The sequence below is a fragment of the Arctopsyche grandis genome, chromosome 9 (assembly GCF_051622035.1).
Source record: "Arctopsyche grandis isolate Sample6627 chromosome 9, ASM5162203v2, whole genome shotgun sequence".
In the NCBI taxonomy this organism is placed as follows: domain Eukaryota; kingdom Metazoa; phylum Arthropoda; class Insecta; order Trichoptera; family Hydropsychidae; genus Arctopsyche; species Arctopsyche grandis.
This window is the reverse complement of record NC_135363.1, coordinates 30,038,267-30,056,644: the sequence shown is the minus strand read 5'-3', so window position 1 is coordinate 30,056,644 and position 18,378 is coordinate 30,038,267. Positions and strand designations below refer to the sequence as shown.

At 36.5% G+C, this 18,378-nt stretch overlaps 2 protein-coding genes across 6 annotated transcripts in view; one reads left to right on the top strand and one right to left on the bottom strand.

Moving 5' to 3' along the window:
• ATPCL (ATP-citrate synthase) overlaps positions 1-6,499 on the top strand; it is a 46,418-nt gene extending 39,919 nt beyond the window's left edge. For both annotated transcript variants that reach the window (XM_077437914.1, XM_077437915.1), the window contains exons 14-19: positions 414-652; positions 2,033-2,175; positions 2,251-2,413; positions 2,489-2,622; positions 2,700-2,906; positions 2,986-6,499. In XM_077437914.1, coding sequence (XP_077294040.1) covers positions 414-652; positions 2,033-2,175; positions 2,251-2,413; positions 2,489-2,622; positions 2,700-2,906; positions 2,986-3,145 — 1,046 coding nt within the window. In that variant the 3' untranslated portion in view covers positions 3,146-6,499. The remainder of the gene's footprint in view (positions 1-413; positions 653-2,032; positions 2,176-2,250; positions 2,414-2,488; positions 2,623-2,699; positions 2,907-2,985) is intronic.
• Positions 6,442-14,553, bottom strand: GCS1 (mannosyl-oligosaccharide glucosidase). 4 transcript variants are annotated; one of them, XM_077437920.1, is made up of 16 exons: positions 14,489-14,551; positions 14,283-14,359; positions 13,938-14,184; positions 13,711-13,868; positions 11,946-12,126; positions 11,682-11,877; positions 11,440-11,606; positions 11,165-11,355; positions 9,975-10,130; positions 9,758-9,906; positions 9,519-9,691; positions 9,310-9,443; positions 9,026-9,228; positions 7,497-7,740; positions 7,241-7,431; positions 6,442-7,165 (listed from the first exon to the last, which is right to left on the bottom strand). In XM_077437920.1, exons 3-16 carry the CDS (start codon positions 14,160-14,162, stop codon positions 7,029-7,031), a joined length of 2,505 nt encoding a protein of 834 aa, XP_077294046.1. In that variant the 5' UTR covers positions 14,163-14,184; positions 14,283-14,359; positions 14,489-14,551; the 3' UTR covers positions 6,442-7,028. The 4 variants fall into 4 exon arrangements, with proteins under 4 accessions (XP_077294046.1, XP_077294044.1, XP_077294045.1 ...); XM_077437918.1 differs by having other exon boundaries at positions 13,938-14,359; positions 14,489-14,553; XM_077437919.1 differs by having other exon boundaries at positions 14,283-14,527.
• Between the last annotated feature and the right edge of the window lie 3,825 nt (positions 14,554-18,378).

Below are 18,378 nucleotides of genomic sequence, written 5' to 3'. Positions count from 1 at the left end.
TGGCTTACATTACTTGCGTTGTGTCGAGTCAATATTGTCACAATATGACGTTTCTAAAAATACTCATGCGCATGCGCATTTTCGTTGCACTCGCTACTATGACGTCACGTCGTGCGCGATTATTTCTACAGTGGCCGAAGAAAACCGGTTTTACTTGATACGTTACGGTTACATGTACTGCTGTTTAATATGAATAGATTTTGTCGGCTACTTCTGCTATGTCTACGCCACGCACACATTACGGAACACATGAATGTGTCTATATACAATGTATCAAAAATAACTTTTGTACTTTTGTATGTGCTGTGCCATTTAGAATCGACCTTTACTGAACGATGCTCGGTCTTGCTTTATAAGAAGCCATTAAAAAGTGTATTCTTTATTAAGCTAACTCTCTGTTCAATCTCTTTCAGCAATGTTCAAGTCAGAAGTACAGTTCGGTCATGCAGGATCGAGTGCAGCGTCACAAATCGAGGAAGCTACTTACAAAAATAAGGAATTGCGACGACACGGCGCATTCGTTCCCGACACATTCGACACTCTTGGGAAAGAGATCGGTTCCGTATATAAAAGACTAGTTGCCACCGGACAAATTGTCCCTGCCGAGGAAGTTCCACCACCAAAAGTACCCATGGACTTCGAATGGGCTATGGTAAGCTATTATAATACTACACTGTAATATTATATATATAATGGGAACAATTTAAACGTCGATTTTATAAAATAAATGATCATTTAAAAAAATTATTGTACACTAAAAAAAGTTTCTGTACATTACCAAAAAAATTGTGTGCGTTTCTAAATGACGGATACAGATTGCATTAGAAAGTTTGCTTTGATCATTGAAAAAAATATTTGCTACTTAAAAAGTGGATGAAATGTGCATTAAAATGACAGATGAACTGTATTGCCAACGTCGCGAATGCCAAAATACGAACCAACGATTGGTTAGGATTTATTTATTTATGGTTTGGTAATGTTAGGATAAGTTAGGGTTGGTTTTATTCATTTAAGATTGCATTTCACTAGTGAGAAACAAAAGTAAACACTTTCGACAGTTGACAGTTGTCAATAGCTTAAGACTGCAACTTTGCCACTTTTTGTATCCATTCTAATGCTAAAATCTATTTTTTCGAATAATCGTTTCGTATTTGTTTTTAATGGTCACTTTATAATGCCAAAATATTTTATTCGATGCAAAATACGAGATTGTTTAATGCATCGAAAACGCAAAAACATTTTTTTTAACATACTTTTAAGTATTTTTCTCAATGTACAGTTAAATCGTACCCATATATAATTTATTTATTTATTGAATAATCGACAGGCCTTAGATGTTGAAATTCATAAAAATAAATAATAAATATAACAAAATAACATCTGAGCCCAATTATAGATTTTTACAAAATACATAATATATCTAGTACATATAGACAAACAAATGAAAAAGAAAAGAATAAAAACTAAAATATGACTTAATAGGACAATGCATAATTAAAAATAAAGTGATATAATATAATTGGATAAAAAATATATAATAGAAATAGAAATATAAATGGATCAATCAATCAGGACTCTCCTGATGGCAGTCCTGAATTGATGTAAGGAAATACCGAATGGATCAACGTCATTCAGCTCCCCGTTAAGCATACGATAAAACACGCTGTAGATAGGAATATTTTAGGGATTTGGTTTTGAAAGGATTAAGTGAAAGGAGTAAAACGTGTCTAGAATACCTAACTGGGATCCTGAAACCAACCTTACTCAGTAAATCGGAACAATCAAGGAAACCATTTAGGAGCTTAAAAAAGAATGTAGCATCAGTGAGTCGTCGCCTGACAGAAAGATTGTTAAAGGATAGGCTTTTTAAAATATCGGGAACAATAGTATGGGCGTAGGTAGGAAAACGGTAGTGTGAGGATTTAATAAATTTTAGTTGGACTTTTTCAATACAATTAATATGGAATATATAAAAAGGTGACCAGATAATATGTATGTGTTTAAAATGATTAGCATTATGTTTCCATTACAGAAATTAGGTTTGGTTAGGAAGCCTGCAGCTTTTGTTAGTACAATCTGTGATGAAAGAGGAAAGGAGTTAATGTATAGTGGCGTACCCATATCTGCTCTCGTGCAACGACCATATGGAATCGGCGTAACTTTAAGTTTACTATGGTAAGTTTTTTTTTGCAATTTTTATATTCTAGATTCATCATATATGTTCGCACTATAATGCTGTGTTATTCGCAGGTTCCAGCGGGAATTGCCGGCGAAGATGTGTCAGTTCTTGGAGATGTGCTTAGTTATTACAGCCGATCACGGACCGGCTGTCAGCGGTGCTCATAACACCATAGTGTGCACTCGTGCGGGAAAAGACTTGATCTCGTCTGTCGTCAGCGGCTTACTCACAATTGTAAGCTAAAAATGAGACGATGAGTTTTTCGATACGTGTCGAGGATGTTGCGAATTAATTATGTTTCGTTTTTAGGGCGATCGGTTTGGAGGTGCTTTGGACAAGGCTGCGCAAGACTTTTCAGCCGCTCATCAATCCGGTCAACATCCTATGGAATTCGTCAATGATAAGAGAGCCAAGGGTGAACTCATCATGGGCATCGGTCATAGGTAGTTGATTAATGTTTGGCTTACGTATGAACTTGTGTTGTTTTTGGGTGTTTTAAATGAGAGGAATTCATTCTCAGAGTGAAATCGATCAACAATCCGGACGAGAGGGTGACTTGTTTGAAGAAGTTCGTCTTGGAACACTTTCCTAAACATCCGACCTTGGATTATGCGTTGGCCGTTGAGGCTATCACGACCCGCAAGAAGCCCAATCTCATACTCAACGTAGACGGACTCATCGCAGCTGCATTCGTAGACTTATTCGTGCACAATAACCTCTTCTCAAAGTACATATCATTCCGATGAATTTAAATCGTGTTGTTTTTATGCTTGGTGTATTAATTGTGGGTTTCTTTATACTTGCAGACAAGAAGCTGATCAATATATTAAAATGGGTTCCATAAATGCGCTGTTCGTGCTCGGCAGGACTATAGGACTCGTCGGCCACTTTTTGGACCAGAAGCGGCTGCAACAGCCGCTGTACCGTCACCCGTGGCAAGACATCGCATACCTGCCCAAGATTTAAAGACTTACCGCAAATTTAGTTTCAAAAAAAAATATGCAACATTAATTATTAACCTCGAATTTACTGCAAGACTTAAAAAAAAAATAAAAATAAAACGTTATTCAACGAAGTGTATCTCAAACTTTATCATATAATTTTGCAAACCAACCAATGCATTTTGTATTCCGACATATAAAAGGTCAACAATGTTTGTTTAGATATAGAAATAATATATATTTTTATTATTACATACCTCCTTTACGTTTCACTTACGATTACAATTCAGGAAAAAGTTTGCCTCTTATCCGATCGTTTTCATACTTTGCCATATTGCTCATTTTGGTCATCAATATAAGTAAATGGATCTTCCGCCATTACGATGGTGCAAAAATATCGTGTAAGACGCGTTTGATATCTGCCCGGCGAGATAGTCGTTGACGTTTGTCCATCGTTTGTTTATTAGTTTTAAACATAGATGGCGGTAGTAAAATAAAATTATTGTTTTTATTCAAAATAATAATTTTATATACAAATTATTGCGTACATTTATAATTTTGCGTCGAGAAATCAAGAGTTTGTATTTTTAAACGGTGCTCTTTCTTTATTTTTATTTTTTATTTCAACTATTGCTACGGCACTTGCCGTCTAATGAATGGTGTATGTAGAAAGCATTACTTTAGTTGTAAACAACTGGAATTTAGAATTGGGGGCGCATTTTGAATAGATTATTAAAGGTAATATTATATATAATATATAAGTACACATGTGTGTGTGTGTGTACTTTTAATTTTGTGAATCTCGATCTAATTATATTGCATTTCATTTGTGGAAGCACTACGGAATAGATACGCTGTTGGTCTGAATTTTTTATCTTACATATCTTTCAAGACGTGAAAAAATAAACATACATTATGTGTTCAAAAGAATCTGTTTTAAATTTATTCTTACATCAGAGTTACGATTACCATTGTTTTTTGGGTAGTTATGGAAATTTTTAAGCAACACTGCTAAGTTCCGTAGCGCCTTTGCACATGAAATCGAATATAATAGTGTGATTTCTGAAGTTTGGCGACCTTTAACGTTCCGTTGTTAAAAATCGACACGGTTGGATTGTACTATTGTATGATAATTTCTTTTAAATTCTTTTCAGTACAATTAAAATTTTCAACGGTAACAAAAAAAAAATCCTATTTTTAAAATAATATTTGTAGTGAAAGGTTTTTTTTCAGTATGTTGTGTGAACTTTGGTTGTTTGTTAATAATTATAATAGTGACATTTGATTTTAACATATTTATACGTATGTAATGTTATTCCACTAATGAGTTAGTTATTTAAAATATTTAGTTATTTTAATTTTTAGAATTGTCAACATTTCCATTTCTTATTTTTTTTCTGTTTATTATTTTACTTTGATTAAAAGGATGTCAAGTATTTATTTATGATTTTTATTTAACACGGCATGTGGCCCTATTGTATTACGACATTGGAAAACTTGATGGTATTGGAAAAAATGGCTCCGAAGCTACTCTCGGAAGTGTAGGTTATAAATTTTAAACGGCACTAAAATCTTATTATCGAGCACCAATAAAAAATTTAGCCGTAAAGTGTCTAGATGTTGCATTTTTAATTGGTTGTGGCTATTTGCAGGTACTATATCTGCGAATTATTGGCTATTTGCAGGTACCATATCTTCGAATTACCGGCTATTTGCAGATACTATATCTGCGACAGGCGCAAAGCTTTCTGCTCGTGAACTATTATAATTTCTTACATTTAATGTATGCTAGACTTGTTTATTCAATGGTTCATTATACACGAGGCAAATAAATTTCGCACGTTATTATAATAGATTTATATCATTTAGCTAGTTCGCGGCTTGTACTTGTATGTAGGTATTATACGTTGTATATTTTATTTTTATCTTATTTTATTGTTACAAATCAATATACACTCGCCATTACAGATTTGCTCCAATGCGACGGGTGTACGTTAACGAAATACAGAATACATAAACAATCAGAAATACAGTAATACATACATATACAATCAGAATATATAGCATTTAACAATTAATCAGAAATAATAATCATAGAGACATCTATGGATTATTTTTTTTTTGTATACAATTTTTATACATATAATAAATACGAAATTATAGAGATGTCTATAGATTTCAGATTACTGTGTATAATTATTATAAATTATACACAGGCAGATTTTGTGACAACAGGATTAGATCTAATACCAATTTTCAGGAACCGTTTCAGCAATGATCAGATAAAATTGGCAAACTCAGATAGAGAAACAATCGATTTGGAGTCACAAAACCCCCAAATCTAACCAGCAGTGGCGAGGACTCGAACCTTTGACCTCAGTGGTGCTAAATATATACGCTACCACTAAGCCAAACTGCTGGCTAAATGATAATAATTTTCTAACAATTAATAATATTAACTAATTTGGATTATATTTTTTACCTACGTCACTTTACGAGTTCGAACTAAATTTTAAGAGGTTTAAAACAAAATTTTAACAGTAAACACGCTGTAAGGCTTTACGCCTGTCGCAGATATAGTACTTGCAAATAGCCACAACCTTTTTAATTAAATAAATATAAACTCATTTATTACCCAAAAGATCTTTGTACGATAGACGGGGTCTGCCCAATATGAGATGCATATTGTCATTAGTGTTTATCTAGTTAAATTAGACTTGGCTTATCCGAGCCGGGTGTGAATGTATTCTATTCTGGCATTTTAAAAATTTACATATTGCTTCCAAATTGTAAGTTTCTGCGCTTACACTGAGTAAAGTCTTGGCAGCTCAAATGATCAGGGTTTTTACTTGACTTTTTCTAGCTATGAAAAATACTTGCTATTTAGCTATACGTAGTTCATACTAGAAATATAAGACAATTGTCATTTAGTATCAAATTGCGTTGAAATTGGATTTAATCGGTGGTCTAGTCGTTAGAATATAGTAATTTTTGCACTGTATTTTTATATTCATTTTTGGCAAACAACTGAGAAATTGTCGACACAAAAAATCATCAAGATTTAATGATTGACATCCAATAAATTGATCTAGGTAGATATTGCTGTTAAAACAAAAAAAAAAAACAATATTTTTCTATAGGAATTGACAGTTGGAATGCTGAAGCGCTGAAAAGGCACTGTCTTTATATTTTTAATATAAATTGTATTATACTTTCCATTTTATTTTTATCGAGCACAATAAATATAAAATGAATACATGTAAGCTAGACTTTCATTCAGGACTGTGTATATTGAACAATAATATGCATTTAATTTTTTTTTGATGACTTTATTTCAACAATTCAGTTTGAAAAAAAAAAGAAAACACGTTGAATGTGATTTTACAATTGGTTTAATTTTTTTTTTTACTGTGTTACCTACTATTTCATTCCAAAATCCTATATGCAAAAATGGTACAGATAAAATATATGCACCGTTACTAATCACAACATTGAAAGTTTGAAGTCGTTTCAATTCATCTAAATTATGCTTTCTATTACGCAACTAAGTCGCTGTACCGTTACAATAAAATTGATTGAAAAAACAGTGTTTATATTTTAAAAAGATTTCGACTATCGGTGTGTGTGTGTGTGTGTGTCTTTTCTTCGAACGAAAGGAAACTCGGCCAATTTTGTCGACAGCTACGATGACTTAATATCGTAAGTACAAATGAACCTTATATATAATATCACGAAATTAGCCCAAGTTTCCCTCCCCGCACACATCTACGTATCTATTATACTTAAAATTTGAACTTCTGATATATTACTAGTATTATATAATTCGCAACGAATACGCAAATATAGTTTACAGTCTTTTGGAATGATTAAAATCGTCATTTGAGCTTTGGTATTGCGTTACGTGCACGTCAATACTTCTCAGCCATGATCAAAACGACGAGACTCGTCCAACCGGTGAACGGTTTGCATCCTGACCCTTCGCCATTCTTATCCGAATATTGTTCCCAAAGGTAACCAGTCCTATTATATTCCTTCAAAATATTATCTGAAATCAAAAGCAATCTTCAATATGTATATACATTCGGCATAAATAAAATATTCCAACGGAGAATTCCATTACTTATGACATTATTTCTAAGTCGTTTATAAATTGACAGTGCAAGCTCGGCGTGCGGACCTTCAGTGTGGCCGTAATGATGTAGAGCTCTTATCGCCAAATAGTTCATATTGATCCAGATCTGACCGCGCCAATATGGCGGATCGTGTTCAGTGTTGCGCTTCATGTACAAGGGCGATGACTTTGCGAGCGATCTGTGCAATGATTGAATATAATTTTACACACTGAAATCGTTTCGCATATAACGACAAAATCCTACCTAAGACCGTAAGGGGTCCACAGTAGTTCTGGTTTAGTCAGTTGTTGCAAGAGTCGTCCAAGTCTCGGACAATCGGGCGGTAGAACTTGTAGAAACATTGGAAACAGGCTCACGTAACCCATGGCTGAGTCTACAAAGCGAGGCTCCGGAGCTCGGAGGGTAGCTCTCACCGGATTTCCTACTCCACTACCACCACGTGGTCCAGCTGGAGGCCTCTTCAAAGTTACCGAATCCGTGTGGAATCCTTATAATAGGAAAATTAGTTAGACTATACAGTTGTATTTGAATTGATCTTTAACCCTTTGCCTGCGGCAATAAATATAGCGAACAAGCCCTGTACGCAGCGGCACCTTTTTCGCGAATTTGGCAATCGAGTTTTCGACCTTAAATACATATTTTAATATGTACTCAAGTAACCAGATATGTTAATTAACACAAAGTATTATTTTAAACAATAAAATACATAATATATCTCGTAGTTTTGGCTTAATTGTCAAATAATCATTCTTCATACAATTGAGACGTATCATCGCCATTGTTCGACAGACGTGACGTCACATAAACGAGGTTTCAGTATGGTTCCACAAAAAACTAATTTTGACTGGTATATATTCATTTTAAGCAAATTGAATAGATGGCATTCAACTCTCAGTAATATATTCAACCAATTTTGAACCTTAAAACAGTTGAAATAGGCGCATATAAGGCTCAAAATCCTGTGCAAAGTTCAGAAATTCTATGGAAGACAGCCGCGCTACAGACTTGTCGCGCAAAGCTTCCATAGAAGACGGCCGCGGGCAAACGGTTAATATCGACTGGTAACAAAATCAATTGTTAAAGATTAGCCATAATAACAGACAGATTAAAAATCACCCCTTATTGAAAATATATAAAGAAAACAAGATGAACATCTACAAGATTACTTATATGAGAAATTTCTCAAAAATGGTTGCAGTCGACATTTATTCCCTTACCAAAGAAAAATAAGCCAACCGGCTGTGTTGGTTATAGATTCGTTCTTCAAAATTATTCAAGAAAGAATAAGATACGCAAGTGCGAAAGCATGATCAGCGACTCGTGGAGTACCAGCGATAGAAAGGAGTACCTCGGGGTCATGATACGGGGTCCAAAATACGAATTTCTCCATTTGATAACCATGGGAAAAATAGAAGATAGAAAATGGATTTGCAGGAAGAAGTTGTCTTGGCTTCGAAACATGTGCATGTGGGCTGATATGAGCGCCGAAGAGCTGTTCCGAGCCGCTGAAGACCGATGCAAATAGTCGAAGAGATGGTCACCAACGTCTTGAAGATGTGATCTAGGAATCCCACTGTTCAACCAATGCTCCAAATCTACTCATCATTAAGTATTCTCCATTCATAAATATTGAATTTATTCCAAGCACGAATAATCGAGAGTACACTGTATAACAATTTGTTCTCAATGAAGATGAATGAGACAACAATTCTATGAAAGGCAGAAGACATCTTCCAAGGTTATGACTCTGATTCAATTGTGGAGCAGTTTACCGTAATCGCTGAAGGAATCCGTGTACGAAGACCAGTGTAGATCTGCTAGTTGATTAGGATTTGAAAGTATATCGGCCGCTACAGAGTAGCGTTGAGCTGTCGTACGACCGAGCGCTATTGACAACGAGGCTAATGCTCGTGCTCCAAGTTGCATCCAACATCTCAAGTCTACATGTCGTTCGATCACGCTCGGATGAGATGCTCTGGAATGACACCATTACACAACAATAAATTAAAAATATTATACATATTAGTATTTATTTAGGGTGTAACTGTTAATGAACCTTGGATAGTCGTCGAGACCGGAAGTCAACGTTTTAGGATTCAATTCCGAAATCGTGTCTGGATCCCGACCTTGCCACCTGTAAGACGACGGCAGCTCCCCAGTCTGCGTTGTATTGAACCAATTATACCAAGCCTAAAATGTGTGTTGAAACCATCAGCTTACATTTCGTCAGCGATACTCAAAAGTACAACATAAACATTACAGTACTTGCAATCTAGGGAACATGCGATTTAACGTTTGAAATTCGATGCTCGCGGGCTCCAACTCTTCGGGGTTATCGCCGAGTATTTGCAAGAGAGTCAGGAAAAAGGTGGGCGGGTTTGCATTGGTGTTGCGTTGCGTCACAAACTCTTCGGGCACTCTTGCAATGGCTTCGACACCTAAAATTTCAGCATGATATCACAAACGAATTCAAACAGAATATGAATATGGCGCTGATTGAGAACCTAATATCTGTTCTCTTGGTATCCATCCTTCGACGTTCATCAAATCGAACCAATGCGCGATAATATCGAGGGCAATACTTTTATCCCATCGCGCTAAGAGGAGTCCATGAAATCCCTCGTCCCATAAGAAACCCCTCGGAAAGTGTGATCTGGAATATTTTGACTGTGTTACTGTTCGAATTGCTATCATATTCGAATATGGAGGAAATTTTAATACCTAGAAGGCACTGCGGTGTATAAAGCTGCTTTCCAATATGGAACCGGTTCTCGAGTTCTTGCAGAAAGGACTCGGCTTGATCCGTAAAAGTATCCTATTCCACCGATCAAATTGCTGAAAGCCGCTTTGGCAAAATTGACTTGAGTCACATTGAATCTGTGAAAACAAAGTATTACACCAGTAAAAAATATATATATTACACCCATAGATATAGGATACCATAGATACGCCATTACGTTCTAAACCGATCACCCTGTTGGACCATGCACACACAAAAAAATTTACAGATCATGCACACTCTCTCTCAGTAGCTAGTTAGCTTCTAAGTAGGAAGGTCGATTGACATTTTTCGAAAATGCCAACGTGTTCAGTGAAATTGTGTTACAATTACTCAAGAAAACATAAAAAGGCGGATGGCATCACATATCATATGTAAGAATTAATATATATGTATAATGTCTTCAATTATAGTAGTATTTTAACACATAATGAAATATCGGCGCGATGTATGTAGTGTTATATGTAGACACCGAATAATCACAGTGCTATCCATTGTTCCATTGTTGTAAATCCTTTGTAAAAAAGGTTCGGCAAACCTTTAACAATGCATTTACAACCTTTGAACAATACGCGGCACCTTCTGGGTCCGGTGACTAGTTATATGCACTGATGGAACAGCGGTCGACAACCTCTGCCACTGTTGGCACTGAAGGAAATTCAGAAATCGACATTAAGTTAAAAACTACAAGCAATGAACTAAATATTAAAGTGTCAGCTTTAAAATTGATCCTTGTGGAAGTTACTAATGTTTAAATATTGTAATAGCTAATGATGGTTTTATTATAGTAACATACATTTGTAGATTAATATAGTGTGTATAGCTAAATATTTTTTTCTCAATATGGCTTTATTAGTTTGGTTTACTTTCACGCAGAGTGTCCAATAAAATAAAGTTATAAATAAAATAAAACTTCAGTGCATGTACATATGTACATAAACTGGTTGCTGACCACTGCGTTTTTTGCGTTCCTTCCTTTTTTTTCACCACTTCCCCGCTAGTTAAACCCCCCGCACACCTCAGGTAATGGCGACAAGATCTCCAACGAAATTTGTATGTAATGGCATATCTAGGTTATTCTACATCTATGTATGATTACACCAGTCAAGGTTATTAATTTATATGAGATTACCCTTTTTTTTCTAATTCGAAAGTTTCTTCAAATCGCTTATCAAAGCTCGCTATGTTCTTCGCTAATAATTTAGTATACTTGTCACCGCTCAATTCTTCATCGCGCTTGATAATGCTTCCAGATTCAAATATAACATCCATTGAAAAAGGAATCTGCACCGTGAACTGCGTGGCGATCAAATTCGGCTCTGGCTTCAATCCAATAATAATAATACAATAACAACACTTAAATTCATTTAATTCGAACACAAACCCACAATCTTGAGCCACACTCACTTTACTCTTATCGGAGAGCCCCTGTCCGAGTAACTGTCCCGCGAGTGAAATCCACTGACGACCGGTACGAGTGTCACGAGCCAAACGCAGCGAGGATATGATAGTCTCTCGCAGTAGTTGTAGACCGAGAGAAGTAGTGCTCAAATATGACTCATGCAACAATTTACCTGATGGGGATACAAATATAATCGTATTAATTCGTTTCAGTGTCTAATAAAATGTATTTAAAATATATTACGAACCTTTATGTGGAGTTAGATTGAGTTTGAAGTCGCCCAGAGATGGAGTGAATCCTCTAATTCCAGTAGCTTTTCGCGAAGCAGCTCCCGAAGGATGTATCTCAGCTTCGCCGGATCCTCCGGTGCCCTCGATGCTCGTATACCATATGAAAGACAGAGTCTCGTTTTGAACCGAAGCCGGGTCGTATTCAGGAGACGTCTAAACATCGAATATCGTGAGATAATATTCTACTCGAATATGTGTAAATACATTTTGAAAAAACATACTTCATCAAAATCTACTGATATTCTAGCCGTCCAATCGCCTCCGTGTCGACCACCCAATCGTTTAACGAATGATGTGGTTAATTTAAAAGGCCCATCGAAAATCTCCTGATCGCCGAAGTTGACACCATCATGTCTGGTCCAACCGTACTTTCGCAAGTCGTCTGATTGAGAACACCAATGCCTTTAAAGTGTTCAAGTATCGATTAGATTATATATGCCAACGAGACTAACTATGTATGTATGTTGGATTTATGACTATATTAAGGTGAACATTTTTTCCACATCCAAAACCAGGACATTCTTTCCAAAATCAAATTTCTAAATACTTCAATTATTTAAAACGACGATTAAAGAATCGTGGACGCACATTTATGAAAAATTAATTAATTTTCTTGAATGCTCTTATACAATTCTACACAAGACTGGTTAGAATTATACTAAGTGATTAGCAGGCCCGAGGGTAAAATATATGGTGCCCCTAGGCAGATTAGTTTCAGCCCCCCCCCTTAAATTTAAAAAAAATAAATTTTTCTATTTGTCGGGGGAGGTTTATACCCCGTTTTGTATTTAGACTTGCACTTTTATTTAACGACATCGGTCTGTCCATTCGTAATAAACATTTTTCCCTGTTTTGAAATAAAATGAATATCCCTGCTGGCAGCTAAATAATTTCTTGCTTAGAGAAAAAAGTATTTAGGTAACAGTAATTGCATACAAAAATAGTCTCAATGAATGGGCATAGCAGGTACTAAAATTCCATAAGTATTCATTGCAGTTATTTCTTTTCAAAAGATGCGAGAACTGATATTCGACTAATATATACATAAACTACGCCCGAAAACACTGCCGTAGACTATACATATATATAGCCAGCAGTATCGCTCGGTGGTTGCGTTTATGTTTAACACCGAGAGGTTACCGGGTTCAATCCTGTGCTAATCTTTAATACTGCTGGTCGGACTTTTGGATATTTGTGACTCCAAGTCGATCGTTTCTTATTGCAGTTTGCCAATTTATCTGATTTTCATTGAAACGGTTCCAACAAATTGACAAAAACCATCCTACCCGCTATCACAACTATCTGAATTTGATTAATGGACAATATGTAAAAATGTACATATGTACAAGTCTAAATCCATAGATGTCTGAGTTGATTAATTCGTGTTCTTCACCCATTTGTAATACAGCGACTTATTTTATTTATTTTATTGTTACAATCAATATACACTCGTCATTACAGATCGCTCCAATGCGACGGGTGTACGATAAAGGTCAGAAATACAATAATACATATACAATCATAATACATAGCATATAACAATTAATCAGAAATAATAATCATATAGACATCTATGGATTATATTTTAGATTTTTTGTGTACATTTTTTATACATATAATAAATACGAAATTATAGAGATGTCTATAGAGATATCTATAGATTTCATATTACTGTGTATAATTATTACAAATTATACACAGACAGATTTTGTGACAACAGGAAATGATTTAATACCAATTTTTCAGGAACCGTTTCCCGCAATGATCAGATAAAATTGGCAAACTCTGATAGAGAAACGATCGATTTGGAACCTTTTGACCTCAGTGGTGCTAAATATATACGCTACCACTAAGCCAAACTGCTGGCTGTAATAAAAAATGCTGCAATGTTTGTAATTAATTGTCTAGGAAGGTGCATTGGGGTCAACCTGTTAGGCCTTCCTGATAATAATAAAATGAAAAATGTAGTTTTAAAATGTCTTTTACCTAATTCCGTCGCCTCCAGGACGAAGTCGAGACGGCGAATACCACATGAGGCCCATCACAAGAGACTGTGGGTCTCTAGTCTTCATACCGAAATAGTGACCGGGTCGGTACGATCCCCAAAATCTTTCGGGAATATCTAATCCTGAAAGTTGTACTACCTGTAAATTCAAACAAGATTATAAACAATTCAACGATGTGTATACATATTGACGAATTCCAATGCTTACTTTGGTCTTATCGAACTGTGTGTTGACTCTAGTTTCTAAGTATCCCAGGAAGCCTATATAGGCAGCTATTATGAAAAACGTGAAGCCGAATATTGACTTCCAATAACTTAAAAAACCAATTTTCTTAATTTCTATTTTGTCGCTGCCGGTGGAACTGCTGCTGTTTCCATTGTTTTTCTTCCCGGGTTCCGCATGGCAATTTGCATTTTTTCTATTTCGCGCCATTTTTATTTTCTTTCATATATGACTTGAAGGTTATTTACAGTGAGATGATATTATGAATTAAATTTCTATTGATATGTTCAAATATAATGTACTGTTAATTGCACAATCGTATGTACGTACGTTACAGAGTCAAAACGTCAAATGTGATGACACGGCAGGCCGGCGAGTGACGTTTCGGGATCTGCCATTCGATCGTGCTAGTTAAGAAAAGTAATGATTAATTGCAGAATGATATTCTCGTTGAAACTGGTAATTTATTGGGCCATCAGTAATGGATACAGCCTTCTATTCATTCTCGAATGGATTTAAAAATAAATACATCTAACCAAAACGAAGATCCACCTGACAGCGAATTTGATCTTTGTGGCCCAAACAACTATTTTTATGTCATAATATGAATTGAGCAATATGTACATAATTTGAACTGTGGAAATTTTAAATCAAGATTTCATTATTCTTTATTGGACGGCCGTATGTGTGTCAAAATTAAAATAGCCGAATCTGTTAAATCATATTCAAACCACTAGCCGATTGTCACGCACCAAATCAGTTGATGATTTGAAATAGAATGAGACTGAAATCTAAATGTGTTCATATTAAGGTCTGTTCATATTTAACAGCACTGCACGGCTTCAGCACTGCACGACTCCGTTTCAAATATGTCATTTTATTACATTTCTATTCATATCTACCTACACGTCGCGGTCACGTCACGTTCACAGCACTTTGGCCGAGTGCAAGGCAAAATCGGCTTACTTATACATCAGAGGCCATGACGATACGGCGCAATATTGCTTACGTCGTATTGTCGAGTACTTGCAATATGGATGCATAAACGTGCATTCGTAGCTACGCGTCAGAATACAAGTCAGTAAAAATGTTTCGGCGCTTATCGAACGAAAAATTATGTATAATCGCGTTGTTGTTGGAAGATGAAGCTCAAGAAGGCAATAAAAAAGCACGGAGGCGTTTTGATGTGCATCCCATGTTAAAAAATAGAAAAACCGAAGGAGAGTTTTGGACACTGTATAAGGAGCTTGTGGATGATGGACAATTTTTTTTAAATATTTCCGTATGAACCGATACCAATTTGAAACAATACTGGATAAAATAAAAACACAAATCACCAAAAAAATCTACAAAATTTAAGGAAGCATTGTCAAAAAGTCATTGTCAGTGCCAAAACCATGTTGAAAGATTGAACAGCTGTCAACTGTCACTATCGATAATTGGTCCAAAACAGCAAAGCGGCAGACTCATGGCACGTAATTCGCGTGTATATCTCCACGATGTCCAAAAAGACGGATACGATATGTTGACGGATGTTGCTGTAAGGTATGAACATGAAATGTCGGGTACTGCTGTAAGCCTGCCGTGGCGTAAACGTGACGGTTGTTATGAACATACCCATACAAAATGTACCAAAGAATACTTTTCGTACGGCCAGATACCTGCTGAAGTCGGTACGTGCCGACTAGGTATGAACAGACCTTTACAGTTGAAGTGTATCTTTCATTTGTAATATATTTTAGTATTTACTAGTTGAAATATATTCCATCTAATCTGGCACCAACTACTGTTATATTTCGGTTGACCATATTTCCTAGGGTTCGGCGATCATTGCTCACAAAGCGTTCGCCCAAAAGTCACTAAAATCTCTATAATGGTGTTCAGACTACTTGTTTGATGGTCGGCTTTCGTGGCCTTACGACCCACGATTTGGCCGATATGTGTGGGTGGTGGCCACCCCCACCCCAGTTGTTCGATAACGGTCTTCGCGTAAACATTGGGTGTGTTTACGTGGTTAGCTCCTCGCCACCGAAATCACCAGCTAGAGGCTGGTGATGTTTGACGATACTTGGAGACCAGCTCCAGTATCCGTCCGGTGTGCACCAGAGGAAGCCTGGTCTGTCTTCGTACCGAAGGCAGACAACTCAGCTACGCGTGGCTAACCACAAAATTACACGTGGTTTCTTTGTTGACTCCCCCCCCCTCTTTCCCCCTGTTTGCTCTATGTACATTCAATGTGAAAATATAATCATTGTGATCAGATTTACGGCCTGTTTTCATTGTTATATAATCTCCCGCCCTTTTTCCACATTACGCATCCCACGCACACTGTACGAAAGAGAAAGGGACAGAGCAGAGCAGCCATCATCAGCAGAGACCAGACCACCGACGACGAAGGAAGGCACCGTGAGGAAACCAGCCCCACCCACGCTTATCACGAGCTATCTCACAAACCGACATCAGGTGGCTCTCGATTGAGAACCCCTGGCGTTCGTACAAATGGTACATTTAGCCAGCAGCATAGCTCGGTCGTTAAGCTTCTGCTAAGCGTCGAGAAGGGGCCGGGCCTCGAATGAAAATAAAATTTTCAGAGTATGCTGTTGGTTAGACCTGGATTTGTGAATTCAGGTTGATCGTTTCCTATCAGAGTTTGCTAATTTTCTCAGATTTCATTGTTGAAACGGTTCCCGGAAAAAATTGGCTAAAATCCCTCCTATACGATATGTCACCTATAATTTGTTATTAATTAATGTGCAATAAATAAGTTTGTGTACAAATTGATAGATGTCTCATTGATTTGCGAGTTTTTAATTGTCTCGTAATTCAGTGATTTATATAAAATTGCTGCATTTTAATTGTAATTTGTAATTGGCCAGGAAGGCGCATTGGGGTTTACCTGTAAGGCCTTCCTGGTATATGTAAAAAAATAAATAAATCTGGCAGCCAAAAAGTCCATCATACTAACGATAACTATCATACTAACGAGAATTCAAGTGTCAATTATTCCGTATTCGCGATTTTCATGGCAAAAATTGTCTTTTGGGCGATCGCAATGTGCGTAAAAATCCAAATACCATTTTTCAGGACTCAAGACGGGACGCTCCGCAAAAAAATTGTTCCCCCCCCTCCTATATAAAATAAATGAGTTGCTCGTCCAAAAATTTAAAAAATTTTCACTTGAATAACAAGGAAAATCAAGGATTTTTTTTTTCAGAATGTACAATTCTTATGTACAAGGAAAATATAAATTAACTTGTAGGAATCTCGTCACCGCAAATCGAAACTATCGAAATCTATTGCGACGGAGAATACATTTCTCACGCTCAACCATTGACGTCATCTCAAGTCGAAGAACACCTGCATCCATTAAACTAAATCGAGTGGAACGACGCCAAACATTCGAGCATATTCCACCCCAACAAACCAAGCAGAACGACACGAAGTCGAAGAACACCTGCATCCATTAAACTAAATCGAGTGGAACGACGCCAAACATTCGAGAAACGTCCACCCTAAACAACAAACCACATTCCTCGCATAACTCGCACACGTAAACACCACCTGCGACAAGTCACGTGGATCCCCAAAAACAATATAAAAGGAGGTCCATCCCAAACAACTTCAGTCAACCCACAGCAACAAGAGTCGACACACCGCAGCGGACCAGTCGACATCCAGCATCTGAACAGCTACCACTACACTACCCTACAATGGAAGAACGCTTGCAACCGAATGCCGAGCCAGCAACACACTGCCATATCCAGAGACCTTCTGAACATAGCCGAATGCCGAGCCAGCAACACACTGCCATATCCAGAGACATCTGAACATAGCCGGATCCAGAGCAACGACACATTGCAGATCCAGCGGCCATCACGACACCAAGTCAATAGCCAATAGCCGCTTCGAGAAAACTTCCTCAAATATTCTAATACACTTGTACAATATTTATGCAAACAATAAAACAACTTAAAACAAGCACAACAGTGTTTCGTTAGGCTGGGATACGGTCAACACTCCCAACCCGCCTACAAACTTAATACTAAAAATACTTTAATATTAAAACTAATTTCTGGGTTAACGCAGCATGTATATACATATGCTGGAGAAAATTGAAACTGATCAAAGCAATCAGAAACTTTAGAAACGGATTTGAGGTTATGTATGTTTTCGCAGATGCCTGTCAAACGAAATCGATGACACAACACTTAAGCTAATAACTGGGCCTGGTTTCGATAGCATTTTTTTCATATTATACAATTAAAAATAAATATTAAACTAATTATATTTTAAAAGATACAGGACAGACACATTTCGTTTATTATTTTTTATTTACTCGTATTTAATAACTTAATTTGTCACAACTCATGCGATGATATTTTATCAACATTATTTTAAATATAATATTGTATTTTACAGATATTTA

Bases quoted from the DNA above. Each gene is read 5' to 3' on its own strand.
- GCS1 (XM_077437918.1), bottom strand. From the start codon at position 14,162: ATGGCGCGAAATAGAAAAAATGCAAATTGCCATGCGGAACCCGGGAAG. The intron at 10,131-11,164 runs GTAATCTCATAT...TTGTTTTCACAG, and splicing joins TTCGAATTAGAAAAAAAAGG to ATTCAATGTGACTCAAGTCA. The intron at 7,166-7,240 runs GTAATGGAATTC...TTTTGATTTCAG, and splicing joins ACTTAGAAATAATGTCATAA to ATAATATTTTGAAGGAATAT.